General features: G+C 35.6%; 1 protein-coding gene across 9 annotated transcripts in view; it reads right to left on the minus strand.

Moving 5' to 3' along the window:
• The window catches only part of TENM3 (teneurin transmembrane protein 3), a 418,913-nt gene that overhangs the window by 306,264 nt on the left and 92,844 nt on the right, over positions 1–19,805 (minus strand). For all 9 annotated transcript variants that reach the window (XM_051790395.1, XM_051790404.1, XM_051790402.1 and 6 more), the window contains one exon: positions 10,906–11,208. In XM_051790395.1, coding sequence (XP_051646355.1) covers positions 10,906–11,137 — 232 coding nt within the window. In that variant the 5' untranslated portion in view covers positions 11,138–11,208. The remainder of the gene's footprint in view (positions 1–10,905; positions 11,209–19,805) is intronic.

Below are 19,805 nucleotides of genomic sequence, written 5' to 3' on the forward strand. Positions count from 1 at the left end.
TTTCTCCCACTGACAGTAAGTGCCTCAAGAGTTCATAAAGATTTAAAAACAGTTTGGCCACTGTAATAAACTAATTTCTAAGAAGAAAATGTAGGCACAGAACAAACAGATAGGCATAATGCTTTGTGGTTTTTTTCCTTTCGTTTAAAAAAGTATGAAACAAAATTAGACGCAACATTTCAAGGAGACTTGTTCTGGAGACACCTTTGGGGGTCTTGGACAATTTGGGGTGATGTGTCATGAAGCTACATTTTAAAAACTGACAATAATGCTGTTTACCACCACTCAACCATTAGATACTATATTTCTCTTGTCTAGGAATATCAATTAATGGCTATTGTAAGGACTGCTGACATCCCCCATTTGTGTACACAAGAACAAAATTAATTAGTAACTCTAAAAAAAATTTTCAGAAGCTTCTGCAGCAATCACTTCTAAAAACACAGCATTTGCCAACAGTAATCATATGAGCCTACCTGTTATGTTGTAACTACTTTCTGTGTAAACAATGATCCACATACGATTGGTTAAATAAGTTAAATACATACTTTTTTGTACATATACCAACTACTTATGATATATATAGTCAATATTTATAATTATTATTCTTAAAAAACTGTATATATATATTTCTCTGCCAGAATCACAATGGTTATATTGTCTAGAAATGGAGGTGATTTTTTTTTTTAGTTTAATCAAATATTGCTAAAAGCAAGTTTGATGTATTCAGAAATGACGTATTACTTTAGAAAGTAAAAAGCTAGAATTAAACTGAAAGCTGCCGCACTTGTGCCACATTTGTTTCCCTGGTCTAAACTGGGGAAGTCATTCAAAGATATCCATAATAACTTCACCTTCAAATTGGAAATGTTATGTGCAGAAATGGTTTTTTGAAGAGAACTACTAACCAAAAGAAAAGATCCCATGTTTATTCAGTTATCAGTCCTTGCTCTAAGTTGGATCTATACTAAATACATACACAGAGATATTATCTTAAAAACTGTGAAAAGGTGAAAGAAATGAACAGAAGGAATGAACTAAAAAAATAGCCAAAAGAACGTTCGTCAGCATCTCCAGACATCAGCACTGGCCTTACTAATTCATTAACCCCTGATAAGTTGACAAGTCAGGTTTTAATAACAATAGACTATTTTGAAAAAGAGGGAAAAAAAAATATAAATCTGAAAAGCCTCCCAAGCACCTGCCTAGTTAGCATAAAAATACTCCCACTCCCCTAGTTTTTAAACCAGAGGAATTATAGCCTTTACTGACTTTGGTCCTGTCCTAACAGGACAGACAGTACCAAAAAGGCGGAAGTCCCAAACCTATTCAAGTACATACTCAAAATTCTGTTTAGTTTGGCTCTTGCAGGACCATACTGCAGAATCTGCCATTCTGATATGGGCAAAGTACTTACTTCCTTTTGATTTCATATTTAGACACTATACAGGGGATATGTTTTTCCTGCTGAAGCTCTTGATGCGGAGCTCATTCTCAATACCTCCAAACACTTCCTAAAAAGCACAAGCCAGAACACAGCTGCACCATATTTGAAATGCTTCATAATGTCTGTACAACCAAGAGCTCAACACTACTGACCTAATTCAACAGTACTTTGCCATCCTAACTCATATACATGACAAGTATGAAGAAATGGCTCTTTTAAATGCAAACTAGCTGGTCTATTCACTTTATTAATTCCTGAAAAATAGTGGTCAATTGCATGCTAGTCAAAATGCAAAAAGTAGCTTCTTTTAATATGATAGTAGGCAGTAAAACTGACCTTTTATTTGCAGGGTATTAAGTAGTCACTACAGGACCAATAAGAACATGGGGTAGATGGGGTAGATGTCATCTTCCTAGATCATCAAAGAAGAGCTGGACTTGTTTAACAAGAATCATCATCTTTCAAATGCCAATTCTAGCTGATTTCTTAAGGGAAAATATGTAACTTCTTTGAAAATGTTATTTTCCATTTACTGGGGCAAATACAGTGTGACACACTTACTTACAATGAGGTCCTTTGTAAGGAAAGGTCTTGAGAGGAAGGACATAGAAATGGAAATAAATGTATAGTAGGATTACAGATTTGCTGGAAATTAAAGGATGAAGGTTTGGTTTTTTTTTTAAAAATAGCAAAACTGATACCTCAGATGCTGTAGAAAACTCCAACAAGAAGCGTACAAATGCTGCCTCCAGAAGTCAGAATGTTAGGTGGGTAGAATGCAATTATACAAAAGACAGAATGTCTAATGGATGTAATACATCCATTCTGTCACACAAACGTCACAATATATTTAGTTAAGAAGAGTTTTCAAAGCTGTACTTGCAGAATTCTGTTTGCTAGGATGCAGGAAATTGCAGTGAAGAATGACAAGCAATGAGCTTTGCCTATGTTAATGTTTTCTTTCTGATTTGGTGTAGTATTTTGTTGTTATTACTTCAGACTGATTTTTTTCTTTTGCTTTTGAGAAAATTATCTGTGAAATTTAAACCATCCTAATCCACTGTATCACATTTCCTCTTGTTCTTAATTCCTGTTTTTCTTTTCACTCATCACAACCATCTTCCTTGTCACCCCTTAATCTCCCTTTCTTGACCTTTCAGCTCTATTCACTCTTCCATCTTAACCTCCTTTTCTTGTCATCATGTGACTTGGAGTGGAGCTGTAAGATTTGTATGAAACACAGTTGCTTCTCTAATATATCCAGTAAACTGCAAATAACAAAGAGTATTAAATTATATTAAATTTCATCGAGTGTGCATATAGTTTTCAAATCCTCATTATTCTCAAAAAATATTAACCACACAGTTCTCCCTTTCCTCATGGACTTACAAAAGTATTTGGGGCCATAAGACGTGGTCTTGGAGACTTCTGAAAAGGTTAGTGACAGATACTGTAAGTTCTCTGAGCTGTACTTACTGTGCAACTCTTTATAGAAGAGCTTTAAGCAATACTCAAAACCCAAGTCAATTCTTGGGGGAAAAAAAAGTACATACATACATTTGTGAGAAATAAAGTATTTTAAATCTGTTATTTAAACCAACCATGTATTTTTATTACTACAGAATCACAAGGAGACACTGACTGAAAAGATAGCCTGGGAAAGTTTTTATTTTTTGATATAGAGAAGAACTGATGTGAACAAAACAGTATCATCTTGCCACTGGTTTTCCAGTGCAGAATGGGAAACTCATAAACTTTATTCCCTGCTAGGCTTGAGGTGGCAGGGGATCTTCAGTACTAATCCACAGACTAGAACATAAGAAACACTGCTTAAACCAGTATAGGGATAAAGACTGTTTGTCAAGCCCTTCTGAAATTATTGCAGAGTAAGATTAAAGTCAGCTGAAGATAATTTCGCAATTGCACAGTTCAAAGCTTCGAAGCTACAGAAAACATGTTCCAGTAAGGGAATTAATAATTTAAATATTATGGTTCCAAATTTGGGGATTTGATATAAAAATCTGATTTTATTACTACAATTACATAGCATATAAACTAAATTGAGAGAAACTAACACAGCTGTCCTGATCACAGGCTGCAAGAGGGGAAAAAAGGATTTGAAGATTTAGAAAAGAAATACAACTCCACGACTGACAAAGAACACAAAGTCTTGATCATGAGCAGAGTGACAGTATAGACATTTTAGGCCTCTGTCTTAATCTTTGCATCCTGAGACCAAATCATCAACATCCTAGCATCCATTTATTACAAGATAAGAATAAAGCCTAAATTTGATAGATGTGAAGAAAATTTGACCCAAGGGTAAGCAATGTATGGATATCCAGTATGTAAAGAGCCTACAACCACAGATCTGACAGGTATGAACTGTCACATTAAAGCCAGTACAATGCTAATAATATGACATACAGCTTGAAATGGGGAAAGCAGGAGAAGAGGAAGGAGGCAGCATGAAGAGAAGCATGCAAACTAGAGCTCAGGCTTACTGCTATTCCTCCATATGGGGAGGAGAGAAAACTCCACAGTTATTTATGCCTTTCCATGAGGGAAAAGCATGTCCACCTCCACAAGCGAGCATATAGACCCTCTGCATAGTAGAAAACTTGATTAGTTCTACAGGCTATGAACTGGTACAAAGGAAGAACCCAACACTCCTACTCAAAGTAGCCTATACATTTCAATTTGTGGAATTTCATATAGAAGTATCCCACAAGTACGGGAACTGACTCTTCAATGCATGGACAGAGTGAGGTGCTCAGACCATCACTGCAGCTACATGCAAGCCACAACACAGAATACGGACCCAAAAACTTCTGCAGAAATGAAAACCTCTCATTCCTTCTATCACTCTACCCGTCACAATCCCTCAAGAGGTTTTCCACTTTGTAAACCCCCATAATAAATGTAGTGTAGCAGTGTCCTAATTTAGACGTTCTAACGAAATGTCCATTATGCTGAAAACAAGAAGGGATTTATGACTCAGAGATATTTATGGCACTGCAAAACAAAAAGGCAGGAAAACAAAGCTTGAAGCAAATATGTTCCCTTGGCTTTGCCATTTCTTCCATTGGCTTTAATAAGCTCAGTAACACAGAGTACTGTCTCTCAAGCCAGTAGGTTGTGACACTTTACAAACTAATTTCAGAAAGTATCATGGAACTTTCTGAGGAATTACTCCTATTTTACATTTCTGTTTCACTTTATGCATTTATTTGCCACTGATGGAATAAGCAATCACTCACAGCTTGGCCTCCAGCCCTGAATCTCAGACCTAAGCACTAAATCAACAGACAGCAGAGACAGGACTCTTCAGCCTCTCTCATTCTCCCCTCACCCCATCTCTAACCACACACATTTCTGGCTTTATTCTCTCCATAGATGTTAACATCCTGAAGTCATCTTTCATAGCCATGCATGTGATCCATTCATCTCCCTAGTCCTCAGTTTAGCTTTTATTATGAACAGAAGCATCGGAAGCATCTCATACATCTCAGTATACGATACAAGAAAGACATAAAAGGATTACAGACCTTCTACAGTATCTTCCTTTCCATGAGATTGAAAATCCTTGTGAAGGCCCCTTGCTCATCTTATAAATCCTTAATCATTATGACCAAGAACTTAACTCTCCTATTTTGCAACTGGACTATTGGAAGACAAGGCTTTTACTCCATGGACCTGTAGTAGCTGTGTAGAAATGCCTGATCAAGCAGTCTATTGCCAATAACCAAGGCTGATTTCTCCCTGGAGAATCACAACTGCCCTTTGTCTCTGGATCTGTAGCTCATACACAGGCCATGACCCACAAGGGGCCAATTTCAACTAGATGAATACCTTAGAGCATGTGTGCATATCACTGAGTGTGAGCTAAATATACTTCTAATCAAAAAAAAGAGAAATGTTTTTCTTAGTACCATTTTGTAGCTAATAGAGTAACTTTAAAAGTCAACAGATCCTTATCACCTGGAACCTGAAAACCAATTAACTTCTTATTGTTGCTTTAAGTAACTAGTATAGCAACATGAGATTATAAGACTATTTAGCACTTGCAGTGCTTTTCATCTTCAAAGCATTTTGCAAACAGAAACTAATTAATCTTCCCAACATGCCTGTGAGGTGGGTAGGTGGTATTATTCCTATAATACAGAAAGTAAAAAAAGGAAAAAAAAAACCTCTGGCAGAAGGTTATGTGCTTAGCTCAAGGCCACAAAATTATCCAGAACATACTGGCACTGTATGCTGCTTACAGAAGTTACCCACTGAAATCAGGCAGACACTGCAGGTGGCCATGTTTTAGCATAACAAAAAAGGATCTCTCATGACAACAATTAGGACACATCTTGCACTGCAGCCAGGAAACATAAAACACTAATTCTAATATGTGCCTCAGATTTTGAGAGACAGCGCTTGACATGTCACTGAATGGTAATTAATTTGTTCATTGGGAGATCATAAAGTCAGGAATACATTATTTCATACCTTTGTGTAAATAACCTGCAAAGCAAGCTGATTCAGTTCTTGAGGATCACTTGTCTACTCAATAGTCAAAAGCCAGCTCACCAATAAGGCATAGGTAGTGGAAAATCAAAAATGGTCTTGGGTATCTATCCTTCTCCTGCTTCAGACAGGCTGGTTTAAACTACTCAAGCTTTAGGTTTAAAAACATGACCATTTAAATCCTTTAATCCTACAGTTGACATTTATGGTGACTAAAAAGATTAAACATTTTGCTATCCAAATAATTCATTTTGAGCAACTAGTATTTAAAAGCAATAGACTTTGGAGTCTAGACATTAGGATAGAAGTTGCAATTAAGGTTCAGGTTTCTGAAGTATTAAAAATGTATTTCTGACAGTGTTTAATATCTTATATAATAAAATAAAATTGTCATATATATCACTGTTTCAGGTCCCTCTTTTGCTGAATGGTGATATTTTTCCAGCACCTAAATCTAATTGTCACGGGAATAGCAGCTGAACAATAGCTGCGATATATCCACACACTGTAATGTACTGTAAATGGCTTTGCTTTTTAGCACCCTGGTATCAATGATCCAGGGTGGACTTGTGAAGGAAAGGAATTCTTTTTCTTTACTCACTTGGTACATTCAGTCTCTCTTTTAGCAGCTTCAAGGAGTTCTTAGGTCGTTTAATCTAATTTAGGCACTTAAGTAAAGGTACAAAACCGTGCATAAGAGTAGTTTCTCCTGCAAAACTGAAAGGGATAGCATGAAAATAAATTGATATTGAGGCTTGGCTGACAATAAATTGTTTGACTGATAAACACAGTGAACTCATTCTCACAGCCATCTAAAAAGACCAAATACCTTTACCTGCAGTAAAAACCATATTTGATTCAGGTTTCCAAAAAGTAAAAAATTAACAAAACCTGCACTACCTCATTGGGTCTTCTAACAGAAAAAGGTGCCCTGCAGCTCAGCTTTTCAATGCACACAGTTTGCAAAAAGTGCTCTGATTATTTTGTGAGGAAAGATGAACGCTCACAAATCTGCACTGCATCCTGCCACCTGTGCTTACGGTTCAGCCTCTTGCTCCTGTGAAAAAACTCACTGACATGATACATGAATCACTCTATAGGACCACTATACTCTTCTGCAACAACAAAAATCTTTGAAATGGAATAATGACTACCTGAGAGATATTGAGTATTCCTCTCTTCCCCTTAACATGTATCTGATGGTAAATAAAACACAGGTTTTGCCTGCCTGCATTTTTCTTACTAATAATACAAAATTTTTTCAGTCCTTCTGAGTCTAGGTTTGATTCATGATGTCTTTCAAATTATTTTAATATTGTTGTAATATAACTTCCAATTATTTTTTCCAAATAAAATTTCAAAAATACTGCTTTCTATATTTCTACAGTCCTTTCCACTCACACCACAGACATGTCATACTTTCAGATACTTTTGCACAGCAGTCTCTATGTACTTTATATCACTTCACACAGTAGTTTAATTTCCTAAACATAGGAATTCTTCTCTATACAGAAATTCAACTTCATATAGTCAGCTTTAATCTTGAATTCAGCAAGAGTTGGGTAGAATGCAATATATAATCATAGAATCAATCACAGAACGGTTTGGGTTGGAAGAAGCCATAGGCAGGGACTCATGATCAACTACAAGCATTTGGGTTGCTAAATTCAATTAGAGAAGTTTAAATCAGCTGCTCTTTATAGTCGGATACTTCAAAGTGTAAGAAAATAAGTGTCTTCTTCCTCCCTAACACATAAACAGCAAAAAATCATACCATTGCATCTAGGAAAGTAAATAGTATTTCACTGAGCTTCATCCATTGTCAAGCATGAGATTAGGTATATTCTCAAACACGCAATACAAAATTGAGTATCTAAAAACTCCTTTTAAGAAAAAAAGCTCATGGCCTTCATTTACATGGCTGGGTGTTGAGTTTAAGTATTCATAGGCTTATCAATTTTTTTTTTCATTCTTATGTGGGGTTTATAAACTAAGCAACTATAAAAAACTGATTTAGAAGTTCTAAGAGTAGGCTAAATAATCCTTACCTAAAGCTTTTAAAAAAGAAAACAGTTTTACAACAGATGAAGGGGTTTGAGAAAAATGGTCTTGATTGACATTACCTGAAAGCATGTTGAATAGAAGTAGCTACAATTTCCTAAACAAGCACACCTGCTCTTTCAATCTTGTCAATTGGGTTCAAAAGTGACAAGATAAACCCATTTATATAACAGTTTCATGTTTAAATATTGTACAATATATTTTAAATGCTGTTTTTAGAATTATAATGACAAATAAATATTTTTAGACTCTTATTTCTATTTATACAATTAATCTAAAGCAAATGAAATTCAACAGATGAGGAAAAAGATCCTGTAACTGATTCTCCTGACAACTGGAGAATCTCCTCTCCACAAGTAAAGATCTCAAGGCATAAAGCTACCACTAAATAAAGCTCACCTAACTCCAACAGCGGTATCCCTTTCTGAGTTTCTGCCTTCGGATTTTGGGAAGCAGGAAGCACAAAGACGTGTACTGAATCAACTCAGGAAGAAAAGATGGGAAAGTTCTGATTCATTAGCAGAAAGCTTTGAAAGGCTTTACCCTAAAATATCGTTCATAAAAAAAAGACAGACATTTCTAATTCTGCCACATTGGAGAGACTCGCATAACTGCTCCAGTAACTTTCCCGAGGACACTGGAAATTTCATATTGTTATTTTACACAGTCTGGGCCAAAAGAAGTGAAACAGTGATCATGATTAATTTTAAAATAAGTTCCCAATTAAAGTTAATTATTAAAGCTTGCCTTTTTTTCTTATAGATTTATTTCTTATTGATTTAGCAGCCTGTTAACAAAGCCACGTATCTATACTCTATTTCTAGGCAGAGGGAGGAAAAAAACCCAAAACCACGGGGAAGCATGTTTTATATATTATTTAAAATCCTCTGGAATGACCTTCAAGACCTTTTCCACAAAATACGTCCCATGCCAGAAGCTGAAAATTCTCAGTCAGAGATGAATCAAAGGAATACACTACTTAGGACTGCAAAACAAGCCCTTTATTACCTGATCCTATCAATCCTGCAGGTAGTCCCCAAAGGTGCCACACCAGCACGCATTACAGGAAGCCAATAAGTGACAAAAAAAGAATTGAAAGGATAATGAGGGAAATCAAGTGGGCACAGATGACAGTGCTGAGACCACTGAAAGGTGAAGAGGACATTATACATCCCAGACTACCATTTTAGGCCTATAGACATATAATTTATTGCATATTGGGCAATAAGTATTGGCTAAATACTATGTGCTTTTCTGAAGAGAGTGAAGGGGGAAAAAAACCCAAGGCCCAGTGCACCACCATATGTCATCTGCCAGACCACATAACTTCTTCCAATTTTTTATTGCTATTTAAAAAAGAATAGCACTCTATTCAGGCAATAGTTTATGAATTCATTAAATAAATGATGCCTGTTTTGATATAATTTCCTCACTAGTACTAAGAAAGTGCCTAGAGTACAGGTCTTAGAAAACTTCATCTTGACTTCACCTTATAAAAGTAATGATGTCAAGGTGACTAATGACCTGAAAACTAGAAAACAGTGGTGACCTGAAGTTTCAACACATCACAGAAACCAAAAATAAACAGCAGAAAGTAGACTACAGTAGCAGCAAGCCTCAGCTACATAAGCCTAAGAGAAATATTTTAATTTGCCTTAGAAACATTGGTAGGTAAAAAAGTCAACACCACCTGCCCAGCTCTCATTCTAACGTAAAGTTATTCTATGTGGAACAAAGAAAAGACACTAATGGGGAAAATAATTTTAAGCATTCTAAAGTTAAAACTAAGGACTTCCTCACAAGAAGAAAAATTTATTTTTCCATACCTAAATCTATTCTTGTTTCTGCATAAAAGAGAAGATAGATTTAAACAGTAGACTGAGGTTTAAGTTCACACAGTCCTGGGTCTAGGTTTATACTTTTAGATAACTGGGCTGCAATACTCTACACATTTTCTAACTCTTTTTTTCCCCTCCTTATAATAAAGTAGCTTAGTTGTGGAAATGGAAAAATGTCAATTCCCAACACTACAATTTTGAATCCAATAGTGATGCACAAGTGCTGAACTCTCACTGGAGCCAAGTTCAATCTCTCAGAATCACTGAGGTCCAAAGGGACCTCTTGAGATCATCTAGTCTTAACCCTCTGCTTAAGTACAGTCAGTTACAGCACAATGCCCAGGATCATAGAATCTCCTTGGATATTTAGACTTCTCATGTCTTTCCAGTGATGGACCTGAAAATCCAGTGAGTCTTAGCAATCTGTTAGCATCTGGTTAGATATCATAGATATCCACTAAAAAAATCCTCCAACACACTCAAATGCGTAAATTGTGAACTAACTCACCATACTCACTGTACAAAGCTCTGTTACTGCCCTTGTGAGCTAGAAAATAAAGGCACTGAGCTAATGCATTATTTGGATGCTCATCCACACATACTGTTTCCACAAACCTATTCTTAGGGCTTGGCCTTCTTGAAAAGGTTGTATTTGTTTATTTTTTATTAGTTTTAAAGCTATTTACACTTTAGATATACAGGAGCTTCAAACTTTTGGGAAATCTGTTAATGAGTTGATTAACTGGGGGTCTAGTTTTTGAATTTTAAGCCTGAACGCTTCACACTTGACTCTGCAATATTGTCACTGACCCATTGCCCAACACAGGCCATTTTCTTCCTATGCATCTTATATTATTTATTTCAAAGATAGTACAAAATGCTTCCTCATATTTGTAAACATTTAGGGAGATAAAAGTGAAATGTACAATGTGTGTAGAATATTACTAAAACCAATGAAACTGATATAATGGCATACTCTTCCTGCAGCAAGAATGCCTTGGAACTACTGAATTTACACACTCTGAATTAAAACATCTTGCCTACCTTGTCTGGTATACTCATCTGCTTCTCTGTGGACCAAATCTTTTACCCGGTTTCCATACAGCAACCTAGAGGAATCATGATCAAAAGCTTTCAAGGTTTCACTGGAGCTGTAAGACTTCTGCGTGGGCACTCTGCATTCCTCATTTTCTGCAGAAGAATTTGTATAGCGCCGCTCCTTGTCCCGTCTGCTCTTTGTCAGGGAGCAATAAGGCCTACGTTCCTTCACATCCATACTTCATTCCTTCTCTGTGCACATCAGTCCAGCTTATTTGGAAGTCTTCTCTACATTCAGCTTACATTCACCTATAATAAAATTAGAAAGACAACCACTGATGTGTTACAATGATCTCTAATTGCTGTAATTGCTCCCTAACTGTCTGGAAGAGAAAAAAAGAAAGATCTGCTCAATGAGTGAGAAGCACTTCTGTGCATATCTGCAAGACTTCCCAGAGTTCCATGCACAAGCTACCCTGATCTAAAGCATGAACAAAGAACTTCTTGTGAACAACAATACAATACTACTGAATTTTACACAACAGATTAGAAGATCAAAAGCAGACTGAGAACTTGGTGGGAAAAAAGTTTTTCAGCTTTAGAAATGTGTTACTTGCCTAAATTTAATTGTATGTAAGCTGTTTTCTGTTCTTCTGAGAAGAATGTACGTTTTAAGGACAAATCTGACTTCCTTCTCTGCTTGTCAGAAATTTGTGGGTTTAATGTTTGGGTTTTTATACTTCTTTTTATACTTTAAGACTTCTTTAACTTTACTGTAATTTCTAATCTATGAATATTGTTCTCATCAAAGAACATGAACACATGATTACATAGGAAGCTACAAAAACATTTTAGGTGATGTTCAGGAAGGTTTCTCCAAGCCAGTATGTTCTACATAACTTGTGCTAGAAAGCAAGAAAATATTTGATTTGTAAACGACAGAAAAAGTTTTTCCTTCCCTCAAGTTTTTAAGGAATATTATAGTAAGAATCTTAGTTTTATGACTATTTATTTTTCTTTAATATTTCATTACACTTAGTTTTCAAAACCAGACTTAACCCTTAACCAAAATATCGACATTTCTGACAGAAAGGAACAGTCCGTAAAATTTTGCTTTTCTTTTTTAAAGAGAAGTGTTAAAATAAAATAAAGAATATAATTTGTATCTTTAAACAGCTGACAAAACATATAAACAATTTTAATATTTTGCAACTGCACTTTTTAAACTGATACCTTGATATTTCTTATTTAATACCTTAATATACTAGGGCTCTTTCTTCTGTCTCAGGGAGAACTTTCTCCTCAGTGCTTTCCTCACTTTCAAGTGCTTAACAGTAAAAAAATAAAACTGAGAAAAGCTAAACTAAAAAAAATACACAACTGATTATTTTACAAGGTACTATTAGTCAAGTCCTCTGTGATGTAGAAATAAAATGACAGTTTACAGCACATACCACATAGCAACAGCAAACTCCATTTACACCCTTTTCAGCAAAAATGAGGTTGCTTTATATCTCTTTACTTATTTAAACATATAATATCAAACAAACTAATTAGCTGTCACTTAGAATATTTTAGAGAATATTTAATTTACTACAGAAATATAATTCAAGCTTGTGAATGGCAGCTAGTCCTTTATCATTCTGTTTTGAAATTTTCCAAAAAAGCTTTTGTATTTCTTGACCCATGTAAATCTCAATTTAGACTAAAAAAAGTAACAAAGACTTTCACTTAAGCTGTTATGCTTATTTTCTCTTCTATTTTTATTCTCAAATGTTAAATGGTTAAAAAGAAATTTCTACATGATCAGAAAAAATGAAGTATTATAGTAGGGCAATTTATTAAATTTATGACTGTTTAGATATCTGCATGCCCACATAGCTCATCTTTTTAGGTATATGAAACACTCAGATTTTAAAATATTTGATTGACTAATGAATCTAAGTTCTTTCCATGTGAAAACAATATTCTAGGCATTTTATAAACTTTGCATTTTATTAACACTAGACTGAGTTGTAATTTAAAAATAATTATTAACAAATACACACAGGAATTCTTTTGCAGTGTAACAACTTTGTGGAAGCATATCTCTCCTTTTATCTAAGCCTTTCAAGACTTTAAAGGGCCACTAATTCCTAGGATCTCTAAATTGCACCATAGGAAAAATATGTATGCTATTCACCATCCAAGAGGAAATAATTTTAATTTTTTTCCAAGTTTTCAAAATACTTTATAACGTTAAAAAAAACCCACAACAAAACCCAAACCAATAAATCAAACTTTTTGCTCAAAACTTTGTTACTATAGCAAGCTGAAATCCTCAAAGATTTAATCTTTGCTGTAGCATGGAGGAAGTACTGATCTGTTTCCCACAGAAGTCAATGAATACAATAAAATTTCAAAAAGCAATTCTCTGAGTTATGTATTGCCTGTCCAGGTAAAGAACGAAAAGGTTAAAAAAACTCAAGCTCCACATTATGGAGACACTTTAGCAGTGATTAGCCTGCCACAATAATGAAGACTAGTGCATTTTTTTGTGGGCATTTTTGAAAAAAAAAAAATCTGTTAGGATTTAAGAACCTAATTTTTTTGAATCTGGCATTATACGAAACACCTGTTTAATTTCAGTAAACTTTAACTTTTAAGACTAATAGTATCTCTCAGCAAGTCTCAGGGAACAGTTAACATCTTCAGGCTCCTGTCTTTGAAATTACTTCCTCAGTGAACTACTGCACCTATTCAAAAGAAGGCAGAATAAAAGCTCTCTTAAAGATCTGTCTACAAATAAATGTTCTCTACAGTGATGAGACAACAAGCAGAAAGAGAGAGAGCACAAATATAGCTGCAGAACACAGAAACAAATATCTGTATTAATGTTTAAGTCAGAAGTGACAAGTCAAACAAAAGAAGACCTGCAGATGGCCTTGTAAAATCTTAACTAGTCCCATTATGAATCATTGCCTTTTTTTTTTTCTAGAAACACCCCTAACCCCCAAATAAGAGAACTATTTTCAAATACTGAGAAAACTATTTTAATTAAAAAATCCAAACTGTCATTTACTGCATCTGTTTAGTTTCTTTCTTGTAAGGATCACTGTAGCTAAAATATTATCAAATTTTCCAACTGAGATCTTCAGATTTAAATGAACCACTGCTGCACAAAATTGAATACATTTTCTTTTTTTCTTCTTCTCTGCTTCCTATAATATAAAAGCGGTATCTTTGGGGGAGTTACCCAAATGCACAGCAACTGATTTGAAAAATCTGATTAAAATTCTAAAGGAAATAAAATTAAATTTATTTTGTAGTGTTATAAAAACACTTGCCTTCATCTGCAAGGAATTTTTGCCCATATGTCAATATTTATGGTCTATCAGATAGCTTCATTCCAACTAAATTAAGAAATTTTCATAGAGCAATATTTACAAAGCTATTGAACTCACACACTCACAAAAGCATGTGAAAACAACTGTGTTATATAACGCTACGCATTATATTGCAATGCTAACCTAAAATTGTCTGCTTATACTATAGAAAATTGAAAAAGATTTAACTGGTGAATGCCACTACTTCAAGTTTTGGTCTAATACTTTTCGAAGTATAAAAACTGAGGATGCTCATCTGTGTCACTGAGCATTGGGATCTCCCATGACCTTTTCAGTGATCTCTCCAATGGCTGAATCTTCCTGGCTGAATTACACAGGAGGGTGTATGCTAATCACAAGACTGACATGTCAGCTCTTATACGGTCATGCTCATCCCATTTCTTTACATAGCTTAGCTGATTGCAGACTCACACTGTACTTTCTCAGTGTCACTCCAAATTTTAAAAACGGTTTGAAACCATAAAGAAGAAATGCCCATTTTAAAATTAATACTTAAATATTTCTTTCAAACTAAGTTAGAAGAGAAGCAGAAGAACCAGAGAAGCAATTCTTGTCATGACCAGATCACTGGGACCAGAGAGCTCATTGCCTTATGCGTCAGGATACGTTGCAGACCTCTGACATCATTAACACATTTAGTACAATATTTAATTACCAAGTCAGATAAGTGACAGACAATAATTAAAACAAATACATTATCAAAATTCTTTCATTTACTTTAAGTGTTGTAGAGACACCAAGTGCAAACACCAAAACCGAGCACAAGGCATATTCACACACAAATGTGGAAGCTAACACGGGAGCTTAAACGAACTGAAGTCTCAGATACAAAGCTGACAGATGCCCATTAGAAGTTTTATATTGCATTTAAAATTCCCCAAAACAGCCTTTCATCAGTTCCTCTTAATCACCTATTGCAACATGAAATAAGGCCACTGTAGTAAAAAGGAAAAAAAAACTCCACAATACAGTTACTTACCTTTTTTACAGTAAAAAAGCCTCAACATTAAAGTTCTACACTGCAATATAGAAAAGTACAACAGACATAAAGCATAGTATGTATTTTAATTGCCAAGATGTAAAAGAGGCATTAGGGTCATGCTACAGTGTTATCCAAAACAACCAGGTACAATTTTAGCATGCCTGCAGGACCCTTAAAGTGTTATGGAAAATTATTGCATTTCATTCAGCAGCTTCAATTGTGAGTACCTCAAGGGGTTATTACAGTTTAGCCAACAGGATGGTAATCATGTCTATTCTACACAGTGCCCCCTCCCCATCTCTCACTCAGAGACCCTTCTCCCAGCAATAAATCTGATTCAATGAACACCAAGGTACCTGACTAAGAAGTCTAAATATACCTCAATATTTTATGTCCTTTGATATCTAAAAATTTACACAGGCATGACATAGTAAAGAGGTAAGAAATAAAATGTTTGTTACCAAAATGAAGAGATAATTGTATAGAAAATATTATGTCACTTCTTGGGTTGATTTATGGATCTACTATAGTGTGTTTTATAGTCCCTTTCAATGTCTATCTCCATTTTAGACAAAACACACAGAACAAAATTGGAATAAGTTCTGAGAATAATGAGCATCATTAATATATGCAAGGCTGGAACAGAAAATATTTAAAAAATGGGAAGATAAAACTTGTACATTTCTTTATTACAGAGGAACAGAGTTTGAAATACTGTTATTAGGAAGGCCAAACAACATCTCTCTTACTCAGCCTCACAAGGAGAAGCAGCAGTAAGGCAAGCAGCATGCTCTTTGGAGCAGAGCCCTTCTTTGCTCCCTGAGGCCAGCAAAACAGAGCCAGGGAAGGAACTTAAATATTACACATCACAAATTTCCCTCCTAGCACCTAAATTAAAAAATTTATGCATTCCAAAGAATCATAGTATTCCCAATAATTCCTTCATTATTATTGAATTACTATTATGTTTGTTATTAATTATCATTATTACAAATTAAGAATGATCACTCTTTTTACACTGACCCCTTAGTACAAGCACAGTCTGAACACTGGCTTAGATGGGGACCAAATCTCCTTTTGTGATACACTAATGTATAAACACAGATAGTACAAGAATCTACATAAACACAGGTAGTACAAGAACCCTAAGATTTTGGGGAGAAGAAGCAGGCTTGAACTTTTGTCTGGAATAAGAGCAGAGGAGGATTTTACAGGTTGTGAGTCAAGACAGTGCCTATTCTCAGCATTGACAATGGCTGCAGAAAATAGCATCTAAGTAGTGCTGTTCAATTGACACATGACTGCAAGTGCCATTATTTTAATGTAATAATAATTTCATTTGAATCTGTAATTATTTACAGATTAAACTAATGTAAATATTGCATTAGTTACAAATTGCATTAGGTATAGTACTTGGATGCCTCTTAATAGCAAAAAAAAAAAGCAAATTCAACTGATACATGCAAACAAGTAGATTAAAAAGCCAAAGTGCAATATGCAAAAATTAAGAAAATCTCTGTCCACAAAAAATCCTTCACAATTCACACAACTAATCACCCATAAAACCTATTACAAACAAATACTAAGAAAAACTCAGAAAGCATAAAAGAGTGATGAAATTTCCACTTCAATGGTTGATAAAGTGAGATATGTCAGAAATCAACTGAGCTGGAAAAATGACACTTTGAAGAGGTGCTTAGGATGATCTGTAGCCATGGTATGCCATTAGTCAAACTGATGACTCTTAATACATGGACATATCTAGAAACTCACTTCTTAATATAAAAAGTCTGTCTTCCAGCACAGACACTAGAGAGGATGCATCCCAAGTCAGTCTTCTTAAGGGGGATTGGGAAACAGATGGCCTGTCAGACAGGCAGTTTACAAACTCTTTAAGTCACTAAATAACCCTACATTTTAGAATCAGATTAAAAACAAACAAACAAAAAACTGAAACAGAAAACCACAAGAATAATAAGGAAGATCAGTAAAAATGTTTTGTATTTTTCTGCATGTCAGGGGAACAGAACACTCATATCTACCATCACTACAGGATGTAATGTTAATATAAAAGTTACTTTCATAGTCTATCTAAAAATCTTAACTACATTAGAGACAGGATAAACAACAAATAAATGTACTCTATGTTCATTACAAAAGTTTCTTGCAATAAGAGTCAGGAAAATCATCAAGATAAAGAGTTCTGCAGGATCCTGGTTAGTCATAGAGCTTGATGTTCGTATAACAATTTTGCTGCCATTACTTAAAATTGAAATCCATGAGCGTGGGGGGGGGGAGGGGAAAGAACATGTATTATCATGCTTTCCCTCATATAAGCAGAAAGAGATAATGCACCCTCTGTAATGATGGGAATCAAGGGAGTACTTCTCTGGATGGCGTTTTCCTGTAAGGGTACTACGACCATACAGCAGCATTTGAGACAGAGCTATAGCTATTTCTGTGCCCTGGAAGCCCTCCCACAGCAAGGTTACAAACCTCCTGAAGAGAAAACTGAAACTAACCCTGAGTTGGCCATGCACACACACAGCCCAGGGCTGTGCTGCCTATTAAGTCGCCAAGGAAGCCCTGCAGAAAAACTATAACTTGCAAGAAGGAAGGACTGAGACACTGGACCAACTGCTCCGTAAAAAAGAACAGCCTCTTCAGAGGAACTTGGTATAGGGTTAAACTGACAATTTCTCTTCCTCCATTGGAGGAATGGTTTGTAGGAACTGTCAATGAACTCTGATCTTAAGTGGAAGTGTCTGCCTCTAATTTGGGGGATTTGTGTAAGATGTGTTTTAACTCAAAGGGCTGAGAGAGCTAAGTGATAAAGAGAATATGAAGAACGAAAGAATGTAATAATGTGGTGTGCTCCTGTAGAAAGAATGAGAATGATAATATGTGATGAAAAGACGGAGAGGCAAAGGAAGTTAAGAGAGCAGAAGTGCTGCAGGATAAAGAAAAAAATGAATAACAAAACGAGCTCAGGACAGAAGGTGGAGGGAGACAGAATCAGTAGCACTCATTATAGCAACACTTATTAAGACCAAAAAGGGAGTAGAGGATGAGAACAAAGAAAACTTTAGAAGCGGGAAACTTTGTGACTCATTTCAGAGAAAAGTAATAAACTCGGAGAGAGTCAGCACTGGGTAATTCATTACTCAGCAGCAACTAAGAAGGCCTAAATACTTCCCTCTACTCATTTAAACTTGAAATTCATCCTTTATGACATCATCTCCTTCTGTTCCCATCTTTTACACATTATTTCTCCCTCACCATGTTCTTACTCAACCTATCTTAATGGTCTTCTCATTTATGTGAGTATAATTCCTTCTCAAATGGTGTCTCTCAAATTTACTTTTGCACCTTCTGAGTTCTTCCACATAGTCCTCTTTTGTTGTGGAACAAAGCCACAGAAATCTAGGGATTTTTAAAACAAGTGTGATGGAGAATCTGACACAAGAACAACATATAGCAAGCCATGAAGATCAGCAAAGGTGCTACAGTCGCCAAGTCCCCAAGCATGCACTGTACAATTGTTTCTGCATTTCTGTTTGGTGAACAAAGCTCTCAGTATGTCAGCTTCACCATCTGAACAAGCTGTCGATCATTCAACTCCCCCTTCAACAACTCAGAGTTAATTTCAATCTGACAGTAGTGAGGTTTCAGAAACAATCCATCTCTCAAGTCACTATAAGGGAAATGAAATATATTGCATGTGACATGCAAGAGCTGGGCATACAGTCACAACGGTGAGCTGAAAGTACTATTGTAAAAGTGTCTGGAAAGGAAAGGAGGACATGAGGAAACTGCAACAAGAACATCATTGAGGACACATGGGAGAGGGAATTAAAAAATAGCTAAGGGTAGGTGCTGAAGCTATTGCTGTGGTGGCATGGCATAGGAGATATGCAGCATCAGCCTTAGTTTTCAAGTACAGATTCTCATAGTGAAAACTGAAATTCCACATGAAGAGGAGACATTCACAAGATTTTTCTTTTCATCAGGATCTGACAGGTAACCAGATTTTTCAGTCCGAGTCACACTATAATTAGAATCCTGTTGCAGCCTGGAGAATTATTTAGTGACTCATCTTAATAAAGAGTGACTAAGAAGATTTATAAAGCATGCTGCCAATTTTTTTAATGCTCAAGAACTCTGTTTTGTTCAAACTTATCCCCTTGCACCCCATGACTTTCTCAAAACAGCAACAAATCAAAACCACGCAGATACAAAGAAGAAAAGTCCCAAATATGGAAAATCCCCACAGAAACACAAGTAGTCTATATTCATACTGTCACAACATTCATTTACTGCTCCTAACACAGTAGTGTGAAAAATTACTAGCTAATGCCTACATAACATGTAGTAAAGCACAGTTTAGCTTGATTATGTTTACATTAGCAATACCTTCTACTGTATTTAACTCTCCCATCTATTCAGACTGTATCAGCTGTCATGTGTTCTATTATTCCCCAGGTTCCTGCTTCCCTCTCTGCACAAGCTGTGTCCTCTTGTCACAACCTCTAATTGTC

Source organism: Manacus candei, unplaced genomic scaffold, assembly GCF_025592945.1.
Source record: "Manacus candei isolate 608988 ecotype Guabito, Panama unplaced genomic scaffold, ASM2559294v1 h1tg000028l, whole genome shotgun sequence".
In the NCBI taxonomy this organism is placed as follows: Eukaryota; Metazoa; Chordata; class Aves; order Passeriformes; family Pipridae; genus Manacus; species Manacus candei.